Raw genomic sequence first — 23,747 nt, 5'->3', positions numbered from 1 at the left:
ATGACAATTTTAGTAAGTACATTAAACAAATGAAATATATTTTGTGTGAATCGGTTACAAATAGACTTCAAGTATCTTTTATGCTCAGTTTAGTGGCCTGTGATATGTGTCGATCTAAAGCCCGAAGTTTAGATTATGTCGTTGTTTATAGTTAATTGTTTTTAGTATTCTTCCACCATTTTCAAATGTAATTTTGTGATGCGTTATTAGTTTTTGTCACAAGGATTTTATTGTGAAATAAAGTTGTGCTGTAACATGACAGAAATACTCCCGATGCGGAGTAACCTTTCAACTCACTCACTCACTTTGATGCTTGTCACGTGCGGTGATTGTCCTGCCCAGAGATGTGTCTCTGCACGTGCCTAACGTCTGCTTCCCACTTGCTACACCACCATCGTTGTATGCCTTTCAGCAACACCATCGACAGTTGCACCAACTACAACAGAAGCTGCAACTACACCAGCCGATACGTCAACCGTTGGTGCAACCAACCCTCCTACAACTGTTGGTGCAACCGACCCCCCTACAACACCGGGTGCAACCGACTCCCCAACAACGACTCAAGGTAATTTGTAACAAACTGGGATCACTTGCTTTTCGACGCAATGTTTATATTTGATTCCTGGAGACATTTGTGTTTTATCCATATTTATGCTGAGACCTCATAAATTATCAGAATATTTTGCTGTGAACTCGTAGTTATTAATATATTAGTTGTGGACAGTATTTTTGAAGTATGGCCAACACGCCTTCTCCTATTTTGATGGCTTTGTCACAGATATGTGATTCCTCCTTTAAAAATGTCAAACTTTTCCGTAGCTGTTAGGTGAATTATTTCAAATGTGCTATGAATGTTGTATACGGTGGTTGCATCGTAGCAGGTTGAAGGGGAAGCCTACTGGTTAAAGCGTTCGTTCGCCACGCCGAAAACCAGAGTTCGATTCCCCACCGAGTAAAACCTTACTGGTGTCCTCCGTCGTGATATTGCTGGAACATGGGTAAAATCGGCGCAAAACCAAACTATCTCACTCACTCTATTGTAGCTGTGACAGACTCAACAGCAGAGCCGACAACAACGGGTGCCTCAGGGTCAACAGCCGAGCCAACAACAGCAGCTGAACCAACAACAGCAGCTGCTACAACTGCCGAGCCTTCATCAACGGCAGAACCAACAACACCAGGTTGGTGAAACAACATCATCTTTACCAAAGACGCCAATACAATATATGACTGTACAGACAGTTTATACCATCTCTATACTTTTATGATAAGGAAAAGGGAATCTTGCAGTCACATTAAGTGTACAATATGAAACTCACACAGTATGTAATCAATTATAGCCGCTACTACAGAAGCAGCGACAGCAGAGCCAACAACAGCAGAACCAACAGCAGAACCTACAACAGCACCTGCAACAGCGGAACCAACCACCACGGGTTATTTGTTGTTCTGCTCTAGCTTTGCTTACTCTGCTCCCCTTCTTATCCTTCACTTTTCTTCTGCATGTCCTGACTTCCAACTCAAGTTCTTGGATCACTCTTCTCAGACTCTGCTTTCATTGCCTGCTTCATTGGGACATTTAGTACATAGAACGCATGGGATGCTTACTTTTTTGAGAACATCTGTGTCATCATCATTGGTTATCAAGTGAACCTTTCCTATCATTTTCTCTTTTCCTCCATGTTACCTTTCATGCCAACTAAAATCTGATTAGTTGAGAAATGAAGACTAGTTATTCTCCTGCATTAACGTTTTAAATATTTGTTTTTAGATAGGAAAGTGAATGTTATGAAACTGTTGTCAAGGTCTTTCTATACGTTGGAAATGCACATGTTAGAGATAACGGGATTAGTGGGATGTTAGTGATAATTTATAATAAGTACTGAACATAACCGTGGATTAATGCGGAAAATATGTAAATATTGGGATGAGGTACGGTTAGTCATGTGAGCTCAAATCTTCTGTGTAGAGTACCTTCCCTTTGAAGTGCCAGGAGCCGATGGCCGCGGATTTGAATCTGAATAACGCTCATGTCTCTGCGTTATACAATTTGTCAAGAAGTGTTTACAATATAACTTGTCGATGTTTTCTGGTTAATGTATTAATGCTGACGTAGTTTACTTATTATAGTTTAGGGATCGTTTTCTGTCAGGATTTTCATGTCGTTATGTGTATTTTGTCTATTCCGCCAATTTCCTCAGGCTGGCTCTAACTAAATAAGGCTCTAATTAAATAATGTCTGTTGCGTTCATTCCAAATGCAGCGCTTTGCTTTGCGGGTTATCAGTTCAATGACATTACTTTGTACACAGAAACAGCAACTTCGACGGCAGCAGCCTCAACTACAGCAGCGACATCCGAGGCTACAACAACAGGTTTATGTATCTTCCTGTTATTTCCATTTGAGTTTTCAGAATTGCATAAGTGATGGAGATAGATATGGTGTAAATACATGTGTAGTGTGTCCCGTCCGAATTGAAATAATATTTGTTCGTAACGTCCCGTGAATATTAATACACGTTTATTTCGCCCAGTTGTGAACTGCAGTGTCTTGTGTGTTCCAAATGTATTAGTAACTAACTGTTAATGTTTATATTTATGATACATTGTAAACATTAATGTATTTGTCATAGAAAACACTAACATTTCAACAATATATATATAGCCGGGGCAACGACAGCAGCATCCACTGAGTCTGTGACAACAGCAGCATCAGTAACAACTGAAGCTGCAACGACAACAGCAGCAGCAACTACTGAAGCTGCAACAACAACAGCTGCAGCAACTACTGAAGCTGCAACAACAACAGCAGCAGCAACAACTGAAGCTGCAACAACCACAGCAGCAGCAACTACTGAAGCTGCAACGACAACAGCTGCAGCAACTACTGAAGCTGCAACAACCACAGCTGCAGCAACAACTGAAGCTGCAACAACAACAGCAGCAGCAACAACTGAAGCTGCAACAACATCAGCAGCAACAACTACTGAAGCTGCAACAACAGCAGCAGCAACTACTGAAGTTGCAACAACAGCAGCAGCAGCATCTACTGAAGCTGCAACAACAACAGCAGCAGCAACCACTGAAGCAGTAACAACAGCAGTAACAACAGCAACAATTACAACAGGTTTCGAAAGCAACGACTTCATCCTGCACGTCTCACACTTTCCTTTTATCACCCACTCTTTCCTTCTGTCAACAGGAGCATGACCAGGATTAACAGATTGCACGAAAAAGCGTTTTGAGCGCGCTCTGCACAACGGGACATATATTTTTCTATATATCAATGATATACCGAAAGAGACCGTTTGAGTTACTTTGAACTAATCACTCATATTGTTTCAAAGGATTGACGTTCCTATGTTATATACTGAAATGTAAAGGGATACATTTCAACGGAAGGTCTAGACGTTACAATAAGTATCATGTTTGAAGTGAGACCTCTTGGTTAGGAGTTTAATCAGCAACCCATGCTTGTATTAAGAACCGATTAACGGGATGGGGTGGTCAGACTCGCTGACTTGGTTGATGCATGTCGTCATTTCGCAATTGCGCAGATCGATGCTCATAACGTCAACCAGTGGATTGTCTAGTAAAAAAGCCAAAACATACAATGCGATTTTTTGAAAGCCTTCAATCACTAGAATGAAACTTGCTGGTAATTTGGATTTACATTTTCTTTACTTTTTCAACAATACGTTACGATGTAATTGAGCCACATCCTTTCAGGCAATATGAATTTGTGTGTGTGTGTATGTCTATAAATATATATGACTAACATTACCGGTATATTGTTTCTCATATGCACGTCTGATGATGATATCAGTCTTCTGGAAGAAAAAAGTCTCACACTTCTACACTCATCTTCGTTATCAACTTGCATGTGACTCTTGCCTTGGTTAGCCCAGTGTTTGTGGTGGTTGATCAGCATATATAAGATCATTGGTCGAATCTCATTTTGGTTTGATAGGTTCTGTTCTTTGGCATCGTCTGGATGAAACACTTACTGAAAGCGGTGTCAAGCCAAGCATACTCACTCATGTTCCGTCCATCAATCTTTCACTACTGCATTCGTTCATGCATTTACTCAGCAAAGTCTCCTAACATATAAAGTGACGAAATAATCAAATTGACACCTGATTTAATGGAGCATGTCCTCACAGAAGTACATCTATCAAGATGAATATACTTATTACCGTATTCGACATAATAGGCGTCCAGGGCGCTCTCAAAATTAGAAATAGGGGGCTCTTTTCAGAATATTATTTTGGTGAAAAACAACAGAGTTGAAAGAGCGTACATTTCGTTGTTTATGCTGACAGCCTGAAATGTTTATATACGACAGATATATTTTTCCAGAATTTAATTCCCCAAAATTAAAAAGGCATATAACACACGCATTATACACGAATAAATAAGTCTTGTGTGCATTGATCAATCGGAATGGGTGCTAATAGCGATTGTTCACTAGCCAATATATTAACAAATATCGCCGTGGGCGCTGATTAGAGCGGTGAGCTTATTACGTCGAATACGGTAATACAAATACAATTTCCTGAAAGTTATATCCCTTCGTGCTGACGCTGGTAAGGGAAACGTGATACAAGAGGTAAATTGAATTATATGGGTAAATATTACCGACCACGGTGCGCATATGAACTGAACCACTCGCAAATGATAACCATCTTGGTTTAGGCCCGACTGTAGATACAGATATAGTTTTTATGATTGGTCAATGTGTAAGGCACATCGTCGTGATTGTATCTCACAGTACCTGCAGACTCAGGAACTTATTCATATACTTCATTGTGGTGTACTATATTTGCAGCTGATGCCGGCACTGCGACATCGTCAACGATGACCCCAGTTGTGACTGTTACGACTACGGTTGCTGCTGCTTCGACCACTGCTGCTGCAACAACTGCTGCTGCCACCACCACAGCACCACCTGCTACCACCACAGCAGTCCCTGCTACCACCACGGCAGCCCCTGCTACGACAGCTGCGGCAACTGCGCCAACACCAGGTAAAACGAAATACATTGTTTTAGGGACCGACCATTTAATATTTTGAGGCTAGGTATTTGTTCAGCAACCAATACAAAACCATATTTTTTTAAACAAACACATGAGCCGAAATATTTTGTTTTAAAATACCAATTGCATCAATGTCGTTTTTGTGCCAGATTTTTTTTTCAGCAATATTAATCATAATTTGTTTTTAGGATTTTTCGGGGACAATTGTTTCTTTTCGCTAAAATCCGAAGCCCCCTCCGAATATCAAATGGTCGGCCCCTTAAGTGATGCGGTAACCTGTAAGATCATCTTGATTGTGTTATGTGTTCCAGATGGAGGAAACTTTAAAATATCCACTGCCTTTGGCCTGGGTAAGGGGTAGAGCTTGAGTTAGGGTTAGGGTTAGGGTTAGGGTTAGGGTTAGGTCATTTCACTTTGTAAAGTTCATAGGAAGCCAGGCAGTAGCTAATTAACTCATGATATCCCTTGTACATATTCGTTCCTCAAGTTTGTCTTAATTTGGAACAAGTTGTTATAAGACGTGACTACGATTTCCATAACAATATGCAAACACAAGAACACAATAGAGACAATAGAAACCATAAAAAGTAGGAACATTGGGAAAATCAGAAACGTGTCACCAATCATAACTTGATTGTTGCTACAACCGGCGTCAAACAACACTCACTGTCTCTTACTCTCTCTTCTTCACAGCACCATCGACGGGCGTGTACCAATACACACCAGGAAGTCTGGCCGCTCAGAACGAGGTGCGCCGACTCATGCGTCTGGCTGGTTATATGGCTGACTTCATCGAGAAGATCATCACCATGATGCCACTCATCACACCCGAGGAGTTCAAAGTCGCCCAAGCTGGAGTTGAGAAGATCCGAGGAACCACCCAACCTCAGACGACCACCCCTGCTCCAACCCCCGCACCGACATTACCTCCAGTCATTAATACCAACGTCGTTCCCCAGAAACCGTACTACCCAACAAATCAGTTCAACCCTTACAACCCTTACAACCAGTACCCACAGAACTACAACCGGCAGGTCATCAACAAGTACGGCCAACCCACATGGCAGCAGAACGCTAATGTTCCAACAAAGACTTGGCCATCGTACCCCCCCAGGTCTGGCCAGAACAGATGGCCTGTGCAGAACAACCAGCAAACCGCACAGACCAGCTGGCCCACACAACAGACAGTAACGCCACGCCCACAGATTCCTCAGACAGGTCAGAACTCCTGGAATGCACAGAACAAGGTTCCTGGTAAGTCTGGTGGCATGGTACTGTACATGTGTCAACAACACACAAGCAATTCCTGATAATAGTTGTTTGAAAAAAATGGTCATCATCTGTTTCTAGTTTTATTAACATGAGATCATTCACCTTCTTGAACGTGTTTCGTTTATTTGTTTATTGTCACACTCCAGTACTCCAGCTGTACGACGGCGGTCCGTAAATAATCGAGTTTGGGCCAGGCAGTCCAGTAATTGACATCATGAGCATCGATCTACGTTATTGGGATACGATGACATACCTCACCCATCTATACTTGTCGTACGAGGCGACGAATTGTATTGAATGGTCAGAACCGGTGTCTTAATTGATTGTATGCTTTAGTACCCCGACGGCTGGAGATGCTGGTCATAATATCAATCACTGGTTTGTCTGAACGAGACTCGATCATTTACAGGCCACCCTCATATCGCTGGGCTATCGCAAAAAAATAAAAATGGTTTTGATGAAATATCCATACTTGCTGCATGATACTCCCTGACATTATATAAAGTTTCCTTGATGGAGGCGAGATAATTATATGAAGGGTATGCACTCATACCGACGTATGTGTTCCTGAACGGCTGCAAATTTCCTGATTTGGCTACCAGAACAGAAACACAAGAACATGCCTCTGAGCCGAATAAAATACCTGACAGTCAGAGTCTTTTCAAAGCTGGAATTTTGTGCGGCGACAAACAACAAATAACACATGTATGATCTGGGGTTCTGTTCCTAACCAGACTACCCAAGAGTTTATCACCAAGTGACAGGCATTGATATCTTTCGTAAAGATTTGATTTGTGTAAACAGGCAGTTGACCCGTGTTTCGAAAGGTAAAAAAGGAACTGAAGGCATGTTTTACACACTACATCAAAATAAAATCATGAATAATTTCTATCTTCCACTCGTAGCTGTAAATCCGTACAACCAGCCAAACACTGCCCAGAAGACTGGTATCAAGCCACCCTACGGCAATCAGGGAATCATGGCACCGACGTCAGGTACACCAGCAGGAGTCGACCCCTCTAAGATCCGCTATTTCGGTACAGTCACCACCACGCAGGCTCCACAGCTCAGACCCTACCAGCCCTTCCAGAACACGCAGCGCTTCCAGCCTCCTACATTCGGCCAAGGTTTCCCCCCGAGCTACTCCAACATGTTCGGTAGAAGCCAGAACATAAACAGACCAGTGCCCACTCCAATGGCGTCACAGAGGCAACAGCAGCAACGACAACAACAACAGCAACAACAGAACAATCAAAATGGTGAGTTAGTTACGCGAACGGAATATGGCCTCGTTTGAGTGGTAAATAAATGTTAATGCCTGGGAATCGTATTGACGATAAGATTGTTTTTTGGAATCCAACCCTGGACTGATACTCATAGAAAGTATTTACTCTTATAAAATTCATAATTATGTTTTTCCTCATGACTAGTGCTATCCGAATGCACACATATATCACAGATCAATTATAACATTTTGTATGCTAAATATTTTTTCCATAATACATTTCTCTGATCCCTAATTGAACTGGGATTATTTCGTTATATATTTCTCTGATCTCTAATCGGACTGTGAATATTTTGTAATACATTTCTCTGATCTCTAATCGGACTGTGAATATTTCGTAATACATTTCTCTGATCTCTAATCGGACTGTGAATATTTCGTAATACATTTCTCTGATCTCTAATCGGACTGTGAATATTTCGTAATACATTTCTCTGATCTCTAATCGGACTGTGAATATTTCATAATACATTTCTCTGATCTCTAATCGGACTGTGAATATTTCATAATACATTTCTCTGATCTCTAATCGGACTATGAATATTTCGTAATACATTTCTCTTATCTCTAATCGTACTGTGAATATTTCGTAATTCATTTCTCTGTTATCTAATCGGACTGTGAGTATTTCGCGATACATTTCTCTGATCCGTAATTGATCCGTAAATATTTCGTAATACATTTCTCTGATCTCTAATTTGACTGTAAATAATTCATAATACATTTGGTCAAATGACATTCATCACTGAAGACAATTTTAGTTACATGTTCAATTATAATTCTCTTATATTTCAGTTGCTGCAATAGTTTTGAACGGTAGGTCAATAACTGTTATGCATGCAGAACGTTTTAATGTGACTTGAATGTGACATTAATATATGTAATATCTTAACTGACAATTCTTATTTGAGTAAGGTGTGTTGATGTAGAAAGGAGATCAATACTTGTCAAGGTTTATCTGAAATAAAGTAAATACTATATTAGAATCAAGATGGTACCATACGCTTCTTATCAAACATAAGAAACATGGAAAACTGATTACATTCATAAAAAAATGAATTTAAACATTTCGCATAATTTCAGTGTATTGTTTAATTCCTCAAATTTATTGCAAGTTTAAACGTTATCTCACAATCGTCATCATATTGTCTTTCAGCTTTACAAACAGGAGGTAAGTGACTCAATATTTGATATGCACTGATAGCATTTACTTAAAACTAGCCTATGTTGAAATCAATGTATCATTAATGCATGGATCGAAGGTTTTGTTAAATAAGAGTATATGTTATGTTGGTCTCCGTCGTTGATGACAAAGATCCTCCTCCTTGATCTGAAATCAGTTGTAACACTCTCTCCACAACGGCTTTCTAGAAACGTTCTTAAATATCACAATCTTTTTACTTTTCCAAAGAATTGTCAGAGTGAAATTAAATCATGTCTATTATGTTTTTTGCAGAGGTGAACCCTTCGATGCTACTTTTTAGTAAGTAATTATCAATTATTTTGTAATAATTGTATTTTGATTTTTATAATTTGTATTTTGCTCGAACTCGCATACTGTAGGAAATATCCAAATGACGCCACTCCATCAGTGAGTGAGTGAGTGAGTGAGTGAGTATGATTTCACTATTAATATACACAGTATGTTATTGCTATCACATCTTGAAGACAGAAACACAAATGGGATTCCCATGTGTACTGAATAACATAAATATAATCGCACAAAGTTAATATATTTGAACTATGAATTTACAGAGTATGGTATAATACCGATCGCATCTTGAAGACAGAAGTGAGTGAGTGAGTATGGTTTTACGCCGCTTTTAGCAATATTCCAGCAATATCACGGCGGGGGACACTAGAAATGGGCTTGCCACATTGTACCCATGTCGGGAATCGAACCCGGGTCTTCGGCGTGACGAGCGAACGCTTTAACCACTAGGCTACCCGACCGCCGCTTCAATCAGTGATTGTAACTGTATCATTATCATGCACATGCACATAATTATCAACTGGGGAAGGTTATCCACTTTGCAGAGTTAAGTCCCTTTGATGGTCCATGATCCGATGAATACCTACGACCTGCATTGATGCAGGTTGTCGCTAACACTGTTGACTCTGAATTTGTCTTCAGAGTCCCCCTGATTGTCACCCTATGTTTGTCAGCACGATACCCCTGGGAGTCACCAGTGTGGTAAACGTCTTTGGCCTGGCCATTCAATCGGCCATCAATTAGACATTCTAAAATCTTTTTTTGAAACTAGTGCCATAAAGCTCGAAAAGGGCGTTGTCTGATTGGCCAATGTCGACGTTTTGTTAGTCATTCATTGTTCGGTCAAAGGTCGAAAAGGTCGTTCTGACATGGGTTGTAATCGGTCCTCAGACCTTTGTGTAGCAGTAGCTTTGTTTGTGTGTTTCTTCACAATATTCCAGCTGTATGACTGAGGCGTGTAAATAATTGACATCATGAGCATCGACCCATGCAACTGAAATACGAATATATGCATCAACCGAGTCTGAACCACCCGATCCCGTTAGTCGCCTGTTACGACAAGCATTGTCGCCCTTTACAGCATGGGTTGCTGAAGACCTATTCTACCCCGGATCTATAGTGAATTAAGGCCAAATGTTTACGGTTTACGGATATTCACTCACCAACACATGCAACACGTTCGATTAATTTATATTAAATTTCTTAATAGTTGTGTACTTGTATCGTGTTATATTTATATATAATCAATCAATGATTGAGCCGTCGGGCAAATAAAAATATATATACAAACACCTTTGCGTCGACGTTGAACGCACTAACGTAAATACTTCGAGTTATCCGAGGTTCGACACAACCGAAGATGATGAATTAAGACGGATTACCCAGGGATCATGCTTTAACTTCGAGACAACCGAAGTTCGATACATCCCAGGTTCGACATATCGGTGTTTGACTGTTTCATATTTTGATTATTTTGATATTGGGAATTTTGATTGTTTGAATAGGTAATCCGAAAAATATTGACAGTTTCCCCTCAGTACAGCTAAAGTTAAGACGATCTTTGTTTAATGTCACGGATATCATTTTCCTTTCTAGGTTTACCGAAACAAGCACGGACTAATCCAGGTTTGTCAATATTCCTGATTTGGTTTTTGAGTTGAGTGAGGGTGTGAGTGAGTATGGTTTTACGCCGCTTTAAGCAAAATTCCAGCAATATCACGGCGGGGAACACGAATAATGGTAATTCGGTACTTCACACATTGTGTCATGTGGGGAATCGAACCTGGGCCTTCGGTGTGACTAGCGAACGCTTTAGCCACTAGGCCACCCCATGCCGATGTATAAGCTGAAGCGAACAAATCATACACATGTTAAATAGTGCATGTTGTTTGATGAGAATTCATTCATAAGTACTTTGACACAGGTTTCCCTACACTGTGTGAGTTTAACCCCAAAACTTCGTCTTGATGGTATCATGTACATCCAGTGATCTGATACTGAAGCCACATCGATAAATGCTTTATTTATATCTCTCAATGTGAATCTTTGTAACAGTTATGAAATTGATACACTGCATACAGTACATGTTGACTATAGCATGGCGTGTATCTATACCAGCGGATCACTAAATGTGTATTTACTTTGTTTGCAGTTGTCCAGTCGATAATTGGTAAGCATGAAGACATCACCAGATTTTAGTTTGTTTTTTGTTTTTTTGTTTAACGCCGCACTCAACAATATTCCAGCTATATGACAGCGGTTTGTAAAATAATCGAGTCTGGACCAGACAATCCAGTGATTGACATCCACGCAATTGAGATCGATGACATGTATCAACCAAGTCAGCGAGCCAGACCACCCGATCCCGTTAGTCGCCTCTTACGACAAGCATAACTAGCTTTTAGTATTACATGTGTTATGTTATTCCTGTAGAAATGTGTATGAATAAGTAAAAAAGGTCCCGTGAATTATGATTACCTTGGTAACGCGAGTGACCGATTCAAATGACCCTCCATTTACTTCACTGCAATGTCGTGTGGCTAAGCTATTGTTTATTCGACGTTAAATCACACTATGCAGTGGCGTCTTTCACCAGTTTGTACAAAAGGTGTAGAATATAATGCTTGAATATATCTTTTAACAGTTTATACACTGTATATCACATCGATGTGTTATTGTTATGTGTGTGTTATGTGTTGAAGTTAGTGTGATTGGCTAAAGGCCTTGGTTGAAGTTAGTGTGATTGGTTGACTGGCCGTGGTTGAAGTTAGTGTGATTTGCTAAAGGCCGTGGTTGAAGTTAGTGTGATTGGTTGACTGGCCGTTGTTGAAATTAGTGTGATTGGTTGGCTGGCCGTGGTTGAAGTTAGTGTGATTGGTTGGCTGGCCGTGATTGAAGTTAGTGTGATTGGTTGGCTGGCCGTGGTTGAAGTTAGTGTGATTGGTTTAAGGCCGTGATTGAAGTTAGTGTGATTGGTTTAAGGCCGTGGTTGAAGGTAGTGTGATTGGTTGACTGGCGTGGTTATGGTAGAATGTTAACGTGGCTTGTGCATGGTAGAATGATCTGAATGGTATTGGTCTGTGTCCTTAGCTTGGGTGTTGCAGAATGGCAATGGACTGTTAGCATGGCGTGAGAGTGTAGGTATATCTTTGGTTCTTTAAAGTGGTTTGATAGAATTGATATGTGAATGCTTAAATGAGAGATGTTTGCATGGTGTCCTTGTTTAGGAGGTTTAGAGTAAAGAGAACAACTCGTGGTGTGTGTCGGTGTTACTGACATGTGTCATGGTGTATGTCGGTGTCACTGACGTGGTAAAGGCTATGAAACAGGAGAATGAGTAAGTAAAGTAAAATTATGTCTTTGAACATAAACAAAATGCAAGATATATTTTAAAGATTTTCAAGTTTTGAATGTCGCATCCATTTCTTTCCTCAGCAAACCCTGACATGTTTACGGAAATGGGTAAGTAATGAGTTCTATTTGAGATATTTCAGATAAATTGTTAAAGCAGCAATGATGTGGTCAATAGTTTATTGGTGTGCAACAAAAAAGTAGATAACTATAAAAAATCCTCCTAAACATTAAATGAATGATATCAGATTTGAGTTTAACATTTAACCAGGAGAGGTTCATGGGCACACACGATAGGTTAATTTATGGTATCTCATGCGTGTTTATTTTCTTGCAGCCGAGACACCCGCAGGAATAGCTACTATCATGAGTAAGTAATAATAATAATGATAATAATAATGATGATGATGATGATAATAATAATAATGATGATGATGATAATAATAATAATAATAATAATGATTTGAAAGTATGTAATCCGAACAGTCACGTGACCTCGAATACCGGAAGCGAGTGTAAGCTATATTTAATCGTGGTCGAAGGTTTGAGTGTTCGGTAATCAGGTCCAGGTGAGGGGGCATGAACTTGACTGCGGTGTACAACTACAAAGAAACATAAAATATCCATTTCGAAAAATGCGAATACCAAAATACTATTCTAATTCTAACATTTTATTTCAGGAATGATGGGCTAACAAGGCTAACTGGCATCGAGGTATAACTTCACACGAAGGTATTATTACTATATTTCATGTTTTTTAGGTATGTAAATATATAATTCCGATTTCTTTGCAATATGTTTTATGAATAAAGAAACAAGGATTTGGTGTAAAAAGAAGTGTCAATGATGCAGATGTTAGATTACAGCGCTTGTCCATTTTACTTAACTAACCTCTTGATGACTGAAGATTTGCTGATGCGGCAAAAAACATTATCACTCACTCTGGGTGAACACAGAAGTAGTGAATCTGAAACAAAAGTAACAATGGCTGAATATATCAGAAGAACTATTTTCAGGGATGCTGCAAATGTGATTTGTTTCGTGGCGGACTGGGCAAAGCTGTTGTCCTATGTGTTAGATAATTTGTCCTTGACCTTCACTGTCAATGCCTCGCGCTCGACATTTAGGGGCTAAAACAAGGACTGGTTGGCTGGGAGTCAGTATACTGTGTCTGAGTGAGGTATTCATGTTAAACTGCGGCATTGAGCGTTAAGGGGCTAAAACAAGGACTGGTCGGCTCGGAGTCAGTATACTGTGTCTGAGTGGGGTATTCATGTTAAACTGCGGCATTGAGCATTAAGGGGCTAAAACAAGGACTGGTTGGCTCGGAGTCAGTATACTGTGTCTGAGTAGGGTATCCATGTTAAACTGCGGCATTGAGCATTAAGGGGATAAAACACAGACTGGTTGGCTCGGAGTCAGTATACCGTGTCTGAAAGAGGTGTTCATGTTAAACTGCCACATGGAATCTCAGTGGGCTAGCACTATAAATCGGCATAGGGCCGGACTGGTACAAGTAGCTACGGCATGCACGTGACGTGAATCACATTGCTCTTTCGGCCAACGATAAACGGCCACGCCATGATGTTACTGAACCATTGGTCAAGGCACCGTAAAACACAACTCACTCACTCATCAACGTCGTCAACGGCGTGTATACATTGACAAAGATGTTGCTGTTGCGGTATTACTTAGCTGTGTGTACAATGCAGTAAATGTATCGTTCTTCTTGATATCTCTTTCAGCGCAGATATCGTTGGACAAGAGATGGAATAAGGGGATACAACGCTCTCAGAATCCAACGTTTCGAATGACCTTGGTGGTAGCAGAACCCTACTTACGAACTCCCGCAGAGCCTGCATAACACAGGGCTCTAAATGTGCATTTCATATATCATTTTACGAACAGAAGTCCTAATATCCCTTTACAAGGGCATATTTGAGTAAACGAAATTCATTTTAACCGAATACGACCCAATGTGGTCTTGCATATTTTTCACTTTTGATATTTTTTTTCGGTCAAAAGTCAAGCTGCTCATCGACGCAAATATTTATTTTCACAATTTCAACATATTTCTGTATTGTATATGCTCTCTTGTGCGAAGAGCAGTCTTGAATGTGACAATCACTGTTGCATTTCTGTAGATTGCCCGAATTGAAATATGAAAAAGTCAGTTCATAATTTATTCGAATCGATAGCAAAATAGGCATCGCGTGATTGTAAATATTTATTGGAAAGTAAGGTTGGCAAATTCTTGACATTGTAATCAAATAATAATGATTACTTGTTAATTTAATTATTTTGCTGTGAGAAAAACAAAGTATTGCAAAATAAACAATATTTCATCATATCCTCCGTGTATGTTTTTGTTTTGTATAATCTTCTGCATGGAAGCCAGGAGCAATGGCGACCCCGGGGAGTACGGGGATGGGACAAGACGAGTTCGGTCCACTCGGTTTCTTCTCGTACAGATTCGCTGTGCAGAGTTGCGTCCCTTGGGCATTCCAGAAACCTATGATTGTGGGTTCGAATCCCGGTTCGCCCCGATTATGTTTCAAGGTTTGTCAGCACCATAACCGAGCTCGTGGGTTTCACCGAAGTGGTAAACGTCTGAGACCTGCATCACTTCGGGCTTTCCTCCCACATTAAGCTGACACGCCGTGATATAACTGGAAAACTGTTAAAAGCGGCGTCAAACCAAACTCATTCACTCACTTACCCTTCTCGTACATCCATAACCTCGGCAAACAATGTCGTTGGGACACTGCATACATTCTGATTCAGTTGAACTATTGAACGTCAACACAAGAGTCTAAGTAGTCTCGATTATACCAGGAAACAGATTCCATTGGATGAAACATCAAAATAGAGGTGACAATTATGTGAATGGATCACTGGAAATCAGTCCTGTACCTGGTACTGGCGACACTTGTAGACATGTCCTGTCGTACCCCGTGAAGCGACACGCCACAAGCTACACGGCCGTCGTTTTGAAGACAGTAATGAGGTATACACTTTGATTTGAAGACTGAAGTAAACAGATTTGGTTGGTTGGTTTGATGTTTTACACGGCACTCCGCAATATTCGAGCTATAGGACGGCGGTCTGTAAGTAATCGGGTGGTCAGGCTCGCTGACTTGGTTGATGCATGTCATCGTATCCCAAATGCGTGGAGAGATGCTTAGGAAGTCAATCACAGGATTGTCTGGTCCAGACTCGATTATTAACAGACTACCGTAATACAGCTGGAATATTGCTGAGTGCGGCGTTAACCAACATGCAAACAAACAAACAAACAAACACTGTCAGTGTGGACATGGCCCCTGACATGGAGACGATGGCCCCTTGTCTCACCATCATTTCAAGTTAGCATCCGGGAAACTGCCACCCGTAAAAATATATCCTCCCCCTCAAACGAAAACAATAAGAAACAAACAAGGAACAAACGAACTTAAAAGAAAACAAAATGAAAATAAATCCCCCCCCCCCCCCCCCCCCAACACACACACACACTTAACAAAACAACAACAAAACAAACCAAAATAATTAAAAAACAAAGCCAAAAAAACAAACCTTAACCCAAAACCAACAAAACAAATAACTTAAAAATAGGAACAAAAAATCAAATCAAATCGGAAAATCAAACTGTTTCTATCCAATTTGTGTGTACAACATCCATGCATCCCCAACATTTAATTCATGACGTCCGTTACACAGATACATCTCCCACACGTCACTCCGTAAACAAAACTTTGTTGTAGCAACAAGTGGTTGTTCATTGGAGTGCCGACCTACATACGCCCCATGATTCGGTTATATTCCAACTGAACTAGGAACTAGCCACCAGAACGCCAGGTAATTGTTGTCTTGTACGCTACAGATATAATGAAAAATAACCTCTATATCTAAACAACAAAATCAGTAAACGCGCTATCGTCTCACTGGATTGTCTGGTCCAGACTAGCTATCGTTTAATTGTCTGGGGACGACGCGATTGTTCACAGACCACCGTCGTATGGCTGATGTGCTGAGTGCTTATGTGAGGCTCAGGCAAGAAAGGAACACTTACTTTCTTATGCCAATTGTGTGAGCGGTACAGGTTAGAGCAAGACATGCTTACCCTCCTCGCGAACACCTGGCGACATCACTGAGTTTCAGTGATCCATTGATATATTTTCCAGCATCATTTGGCCTTTTATGCACAATGGAATCTGAAGCTGGCGTTGAAGTATTTGACTACTCGGCAGTATTGGGATACGATGACATGCATCAACCAAGTCAGCGAGCCTGACCACCCGATCCCGTTAGTCGCCTCTTACGACAAGTATAGTCGCCTTTAACCGCAAGCATTGGTTGCTGAAGACCTATTCTACACTGGATATTCCCCATGTTTCAGAACGTCCAGCCCTAACTGACTGTGGTCATGTCCGATTATAGATGACCACATAAACCCGACCTTTCTGAGATATTACACGTACGTACCCGCCATGTTGACTATAGCATGGCGTGTATCTATACCAGCTGATCACTAAATGTGTATTTACTTTGTTTGCAGTTGTCCAGTCGATAATTGGTAAGCATGAAGACAATCACCAGCTTTTAGTTTTGTTTGTTTGTTTTGTTTTGTTTAACGCCGCACTCAACAATATTCCAGCTATATGACGGCGGTTTGTAAAATAATCAAGTCTGGACCAGGCAATCCAGTGATTGACATCATGAGCATCGATCCATGCAATTGAGATCGATGACATGTATCAACCAAGTCAGCGAGCCAGACCACCCGATCCCGTTAGTCGCCTCTTACGACAAGTATAGTCGCCTTTAACAGCAAACATGGGTTGCTGAAGACCTATTCTACACTGGATATTCCCCATTTTTCAGAACGTCCAGCCCTAACTGACTGTGGTCATGTCCGATTATAGATGATCACATAAACCCGACTTTCTGAGATATTACACGTACGTACCCGCCTAGCCAACTCCCACACGATAGGTAATAAAATCTCCTTGTTTGTGATGTCAGCCACAATATGGTTCAACTTATACAAGTCTGCGAGAAATTAAAAACTGTGTCACACAAACATCACACAACAAAACTGAGCAATATTCAAACTATATGACGGTGGTCTGTAAACAATCGATTCTAGACCAGACAATCCAGTGAATGACATCACACGCAATTGGGATATAATGGCACGCATCAACCAAGTCAGCGAGTCTGACCACCCGATCCCGTTAGTCGCCTCTTACGACACGCATAGTCTCCTTTTACGGCAAGCATGGTTTGCCAAAGGCCTATTCTATCCCGGATCTTCACGGTTAAGTGAAGATGCAAATTACTCTCGTATTTGACTTTGGTTTTGAGACTGATAGACATAAGATAAATTAGTCATGCTCTAGTGTTAATAATTGGAAGAGGACACATGTTTTGTTTAGGAATATGAACAAATATAACATTATTGACAGAACATCGTATCTTGAAAGAATTACAACCTGAAATGATTATGTTTATTGTACAAAGAATAACAAATCATTTACTCCAATATATATCCCAGTAGTTATGCGATGCTCCTGGGAGATATAGCATTGATCCGTATTACTTACAATTTTTAAATGCATTAAGTAGTTTATGAAATATGAACCGCTCTGTGTGAATAGACCGTTACTGGTAAATAATACCATTGAAAATAAAAAAACTTGTGATCGCCAAAACATTTCAGACTGCTGCATACCTGCTGGTCCTATAACAGTGTCAGCCGAATTCTGCGGGAAAAAAATCAAAATTCTGCGGTAACATTTTCAAAATTCTGCAGAAAAATGACCTAATTCCTGCTGATTTTTTTCCCCTTTAAATTATATATTTGGATTATAATGTGAACTTGTGTAGAATATTTAAAAGTGAGAACTATTTGTTTCAACCTTCGTTGTACTGTAGGATCCATATTTCATATGTTTGGATAACAATTAAGTGCATAATTCGATTAGGAAAGTTTGAAAATAATCAAACTAGTGATTGGTAAAAGAGCAATTTCCGCGATATTTCTGCAATTCTGTGGTATGTCACATTTTCTTTCTGCGAGCGAGGAATTGCAGAATTCGTCTGGGACTGATATTATCACAGGTGACTTCCCTATTGTTGACAATAACAATCTTCGTAAGTTATTCACATATGGCCCAAAATATCGTGAATACTCTGCTTTGAACTGGGATCACAACGTTAGAATAACTAACGATGCTGTCATAGTGTATGCTTTTTGGCTTGACTCTGAAATCTGACAACATGTCCATTCCTCTTTTGTACTGGAAATATTGCTGGGTACAGTAACTGTTCCAACATATCCCTGTTTCAAGTGAGTGAGTGAGTGAATTTGGTTTTACGCCGCTTTCAGCAATATTCCAGCAATATCACGGCGGGGGACACCAGAAATGGGCTTGACACATTGTACCCATATTTTGAATTGAACCCGGGTCTTCACCGTGACGAGCGAACGCTGTGCCCACTTGGCCACCCGACCGCCCTGTTTCAACCATAATCCTTACTACGACCAAGGAAGACGTTTCATTGCAGTCACAGAAAGCATTTGAGATAATTGATAATAATTGATAATTGATAATTGTGGATTCTCAAAATTTAAAGGTTGACTTGATGGTTTGCTTTCTCAGGTTAGAACCAAATGGATCAAATGTGTCAAAACAGGTGATTTGTTCAACTTTGTACACCATTACCTCACAAGACGAACTTAAAGAAATACTTCATCCTTGAAGCATTGGTTTCTTAAAGCTGTAGTATTACAATATGATGTTATTGTATGAAAACCAAGGAATCAGTAATTTGGTATATGGTGTATAATCCGTATTAAATGAATGCAGCTATGGATAAGTTTGGCATAATCAATGTGTACCAAATAATCCAGATTCGTTCTTACAATCATACCGCCAAAGACTCAATAATATCTGCTTACCAAACTGGACATCGCACGTTTTATGTTCAGAAAAATATAATTACAACGAGTTTATTTCCCAAAGAATACTATTTGTCTGACAGTTTAGATGAAGTTCTCGTGGACTAATTGGTGAAGTAGACTTACAAGAAGAAGCTCAGCTAGAGAATTAAGAATTCGTGACAATCTGATTTAAATGCGATTGGAGTTGAGTTTCATTTTCTGTATGTTTGTCCAAAATACGACTGCCTGAGAAGTAAATATATAGAACTGCCTTCCCATACATCAATTTATATCGATCATGTCAACAACTGATGATGGTTCTGTTAAAAAAACTATCAATGTTCATTTATCATGATAGCTAATTAGAATAGGAATTGCTAAACATTTTGCTGCCACTCCCAAATAGAATTTTACGATGGCCGTTAAAACAGAACATACATCCTTATTCTTACCCTATCCCGGTGACAAGGATAAGGTCACATATGTATATTCCAATTTTCAAGATAATTGTCAAAACGAAAGCAAATATCATCTTATGTTTACTGAGAAAACTATACGTGAAATGCTGGACTTCCTGATAGGTAATATCAAGAAAAAACTGGGGATAGAACATTTTGGTAAGAAGTAGGCATTCCCATTCACCGCCTTACTGATCTGTATCTTTATGCATACGAGTCAGAATTGCTGCTCGGATTGGCAAAGTGAAAACGAAAATTTGGTCAAGTGTCACTTAAGCTTCGGGTATATTGACGATAAGATATCTTTCAATAACGGTTAAATAGCAAATTCAATTCTTTTGGTTTGCTCACCGGAACTAGAATAGAAGAGACCAGTGATATCGCTTCGTCTGTTTCATATTTAGATCTATGCATACAGATTCAGAGTTACAAACACTCTTCATTGGAATCTGCCAAGGTTCCTATGCTATTTCTACGAGGGGAGCCACTGTGCATAAAGTAGATTTGCTTATTATTATGGAAATGGTTGTTATCGCATATATTTAAAACATACAAGAGAAGTCAACATTTATAAACTGCAGTGGTACTTATTTGAGCTGATCTGTTTTATCTAGGAAGCCCTTTATGTTGATGATGTTCTATTGTAACGCCACAATTCGCTGTTTTCATTTCACCCATTGAAGACAAAGACAATCCAGAGGGCACCGATCTTCGCATTTAGGATAAGATAGCATGCATCAACCTTGACATCGAGCCTGCGAAGCGACCGAGATTCTGAGAAACTCTAAGTGATGTATTAAATGTTTCCTAAACATAGTAAATATACTTGGAGAAAAATCGACTCTCCTGAAATTTTAGTAACTGTAGATATTTTTTTTTTAAATTGACCAAAGCAAGGATCACGCTGAAAGGTTTCCATGTAAGAAAGAAGCACGTCACAGTCATATATCTATGCGAAGTGCAACTGGTCTAGGTGTCAGCTGTTAAACATAACAAGAGTTTGCCACAAACGTGGCTATATCCCCCGCCCCCGAGGTGGATCTTGTCATGGAAATTGTAAAAAAGAAATTGAGTTTGGAAACTCAGTCCATCTTGTTGCCATGGAAACGTAAATAATAATAAAAAAAAATTCTAAAATTTCTCAATAGCAAAAGGCACCAGTTCAGCATGTAGCTGACAGACCTGCAAAGTTTGATGAAAAAATATTGAACGGTTTATGAGTTATGCTCCGGAAACGAACCCTACCCTCACAGAACCTAAGTCCATCTTGTTGCCATTGAAACGTAAAAAATAAAAATTTCTAACAATTCTAAATAGCAAAAGGCACCAGTTCAGCATGTACCTGACAGACCTGCAAAGTTTCATGAAAAAATATTGAACGGTTAATGAATTATGCTCCGGAAACGAAACGTGACGGACGTACGGACGGACTTCGTTGGGCGGGGAATAATAAGAAATCCTTGGTTCCATCATACATTAGCATCAAGTAGTATGGCTGGGGACATTGTAGTGTGGGTTCAGTGCGTCGCAGAACTCCTTAAACCATTCTTCTTCAACAATTGAAAGGGGACGAAGGTCTTTCACCACCACAAAAACAGCATGATAGTTACAACATGATAAGCTAACTTGGATACTGGCGCAGTCTGAATGAAAACAGGAAATACCTTGTTTAATCAGGGATAAATTGATACTGCCAAACAAGATTGTAAGTTACTAATATTTACGTAAAGTTACTAAAATGTGTCTTGATACGTTATGTTTTTTGTGGTTCAGTTTTACACCTTCTGGATTTTCCAGGGTATTGTCTTCGCATAGTCTCGTTAAACGCCTCGAAACCAGTCAAGTCTTAAGTTATGGATAGGGAATTAGGCCTAGATATAACTAATACACTGTTACATGTCGATTCCCAAATTGAAACAATATGTTAACCCAGAAATCTGTACGCAAAAGAACATAGTGTAAACCCAACAAACAACCACCAAATGGTACACAATCCACAATTGTACTACATAATTTACTCGGTTTGCAAATCAACACAAATTAATTACGATGGCAGTACACAATAAAGTGGTGGTACAATATTCAATGGCAGTATAACGTGTGAGAGCAGAGGAAATCACAATGACAAGAATAATAATCACCTCGCAGATAACAGTGATAGGTCGAGGCTAGGAATCCAGGGTGGAGAGTGATCTTCACACGAAAGATGGTCTTGATGGAACAAATAGTCCAAACACATTCAAGAACATTCCCTAACGCTCGACATCAGTCCAAGCTGTTCCGAGAGTTTATAAATCACACTGGCATGTGAATATAAGAACTTCCTCATCACTGCTTACACTAAATAGTACTTCATTCCTGACAAATAATCATTGTCCAAATGCAGTGCAATGAATGTCTACTGTATGTCAACATAAACAATATGATACAGTTACAATCACTGTTTAACAATAAATCACACTATCATACAATTACTCTCATTACAGTTATTGTACTTCGATGGAATTTATGGCATAAAATAATTTCAAGAAACTGGTGTCTATCCGCGTAAAGTATATACGTAAGTCACAGCACAAGGAAGGATTGCTTATTGAATTTCTAGGGTATGTTCACGGAACTCTTAACAAAAACATGCAATACCCTTGCTTATTCATGATGTTTTTTGAATCATAAGATTGATAAGTTTCTGTTAGATTTAACTTACTTTTAACAAATTCAAATTGATATTCCCCGCATTTCAAAAAACATTTTGTCCATTAAATGTCACAATATTAGGTGGTAATACTTGGCTAGTACTGAGTTTTAGTTGAATCATGAAACATGTGCTTTTATTTATGCAGGGTACAGCAATTAACATGCTTCTTATTGATTGCATCCATGTCTGTGTACAGAAACACACACAGACACACACATAGACAAACACACACAAACACACAAAGACAAGCACACACACACACACACACACACACACACACACATCGGGAAGCACAGGTCGAAACCTTTTGGTAATGTCAGGTAATAGTAAATAGAACACGTAGGCATTAATTCGATGTACAGAGCTTATATAGTCTCCTTATTCTTGGGTGTAGGCCATATGCCCATGATACGGGCAATAGGGACAGTAAAGTTAGTTCCTGCATGGAACCTCATTGACCAAAAAATTAACGGATCGATGATCGGATTGGTCTGTCGCATTGACACCATTATCCGTGAGATTACTAAGTTTTCCATTTGCAGGTCTTCAGGTCATATGGCTGGATTCCACAACTTGTTGCTGTGTCTGCCCATTCTTGCACAGGCATCAATACGCACGTTTCACTGGAGAAGCGCAGCCACGCTCGTTATGGACTATTCACAGGCCGTGAAAACAGGTTCCGATGCGTACAAACCGGAATGCTTGACTACCTGTCACAACTTACCAACCTGTGGGGGTGCTCTGACCTCATCCTACACCACATTCGACGTTGATATATGCATACATCTCTCCGAGGGACAGGTCAACAGCATCATGACACATGCAAAACCACGTCGTCGGATGCGAATAACAGAAATTTCTGAAAATACTGTCAAAACAGAAAATACACTACATTCAAATTTGCAATCAAATGTGTTAAATCCTGATGGTAAAGTAAGGCTGGCTACAGTTGTGCTGAAGCTATACGTCACGGAATCTGACAAAGACTTCTGTAAGTCATTGAAGAAGGCGTGCCAGTCTGTGACGAACCCAAACGCGGCTTGTTCATTGTATGTGTACTCCAACACAAGGCACTCCGCAATGATGTTCCTTGCCTTTAAGGAGATGGTATCACTGGATCTTCCCAGGATGTCTTATCCGAAGCATCTGGTGGAGGATTCGCGGAATTGTCGGATCTTCTGGACCGAGGCGAATACGAATGAAGACCGGAAAAAGA

General features: G+C 39.9%; 1 protein-coding gene across 1 annotated transcript in view; it reads left to right on the top strand.

The window, feature by feature from the left end:
- The window catches only part of LOC139460719 (ice-structuring glycoprotein-like), a 29,551-nt gene extending 14,874 nt beyond the window's left edge, over nucleotides 1–14,677 (top strand). Inside the window, exons 6-22 of the mRNA XM_071242197.1 lie at nucleotides 413–565; nucleotides 1,044–1,181; nucleotides 1,341–1,436; nucleotides 2,312–2,374; nucleotides 2,665–3,126; nucleotides 4,828–5,025; nucleotides 5,729–6,289; nucleotides 7,213–7,566; nucleotides 8,388–8,408; nucleotides 8,749–8,763; nucleotides 9,049–9,075; nucleotides 10,681–10,710; nucleotides 11,237–11,254; nucleotides 12,520–12,546; nucleotides 12,773–12,805; nucleotides 13,116–13,167; nucleotides 14,181–14,677. Of these exons, the coding sequence (XP_071098298.1) occupies nucleotides 413–565; nucleotides 1,044–1,181; nucleotides 1,341–1,436; nucleotides 2,312–2,374; nucleotides 2,665–3,126; nucleotides 4,828–5,025; nucleotides 5,729–6,289; nucleotides 7,213–7,566; nucleotides 8,388–8,408; nucleotides 8,749–8,763; nucleotides 9,049–9,075; nucleotides 10,681–10,710; nucleotides 11,237–11,254; nucleotides 12,520–12,546; nucleotides 12,773–12,805; nucleotides 13,116–13,129 (2,210 nt within the window). The 3' untranslated portion in view covers nucleotides 13,130–13,167; nucleotides 14,181–14,677. The remainder of the gene's footprint in view (nucleotides 1–412; nucleotides 566–1,043; nucleotides 1,182–1,340; nucleotides 1,437–2,311; nucleotides 2,375–2,664; nucleotides 3,127–4,827; nucleotides 5,026–5,728; nucleotides 6,290–7,212; nucleotides 7,567–8,387; nucleotides 8,409–8,748; nucleotides 8,764–9,048; nucleotides 9,076–10,680; nucleotides 10,711–11,236; nucleotides 11,255–12,519; nucleotides 12,547–12,772; nucleotides 12,806–13,115; nucleotides 13,168–14,180) is intronic.
- Nucleotides 14,678–23,747: the final 9,070 nt, after the last annotated feature.

Source organism: Haliotis cracherodii, unplaced genomic scaffold (genome assembly GCF_022045235.1).
Source record: "Haliotis cracherodii isolate W230 unplaced genomic scaffold, xgHalCrac1.p SCAF_14, whole genome shotgun sequence".
Classification (NCBI taxonomy): domain Eukaryota; kingdom Metazoa; phylum Mollusca; class Gastropoda; order Lepetellida; family Haliotidae; genus Haliotis; species Haliotis cracherodii.
This window is presented reverse-complemented; position numbering and strand designations above follow the sequence as displayed.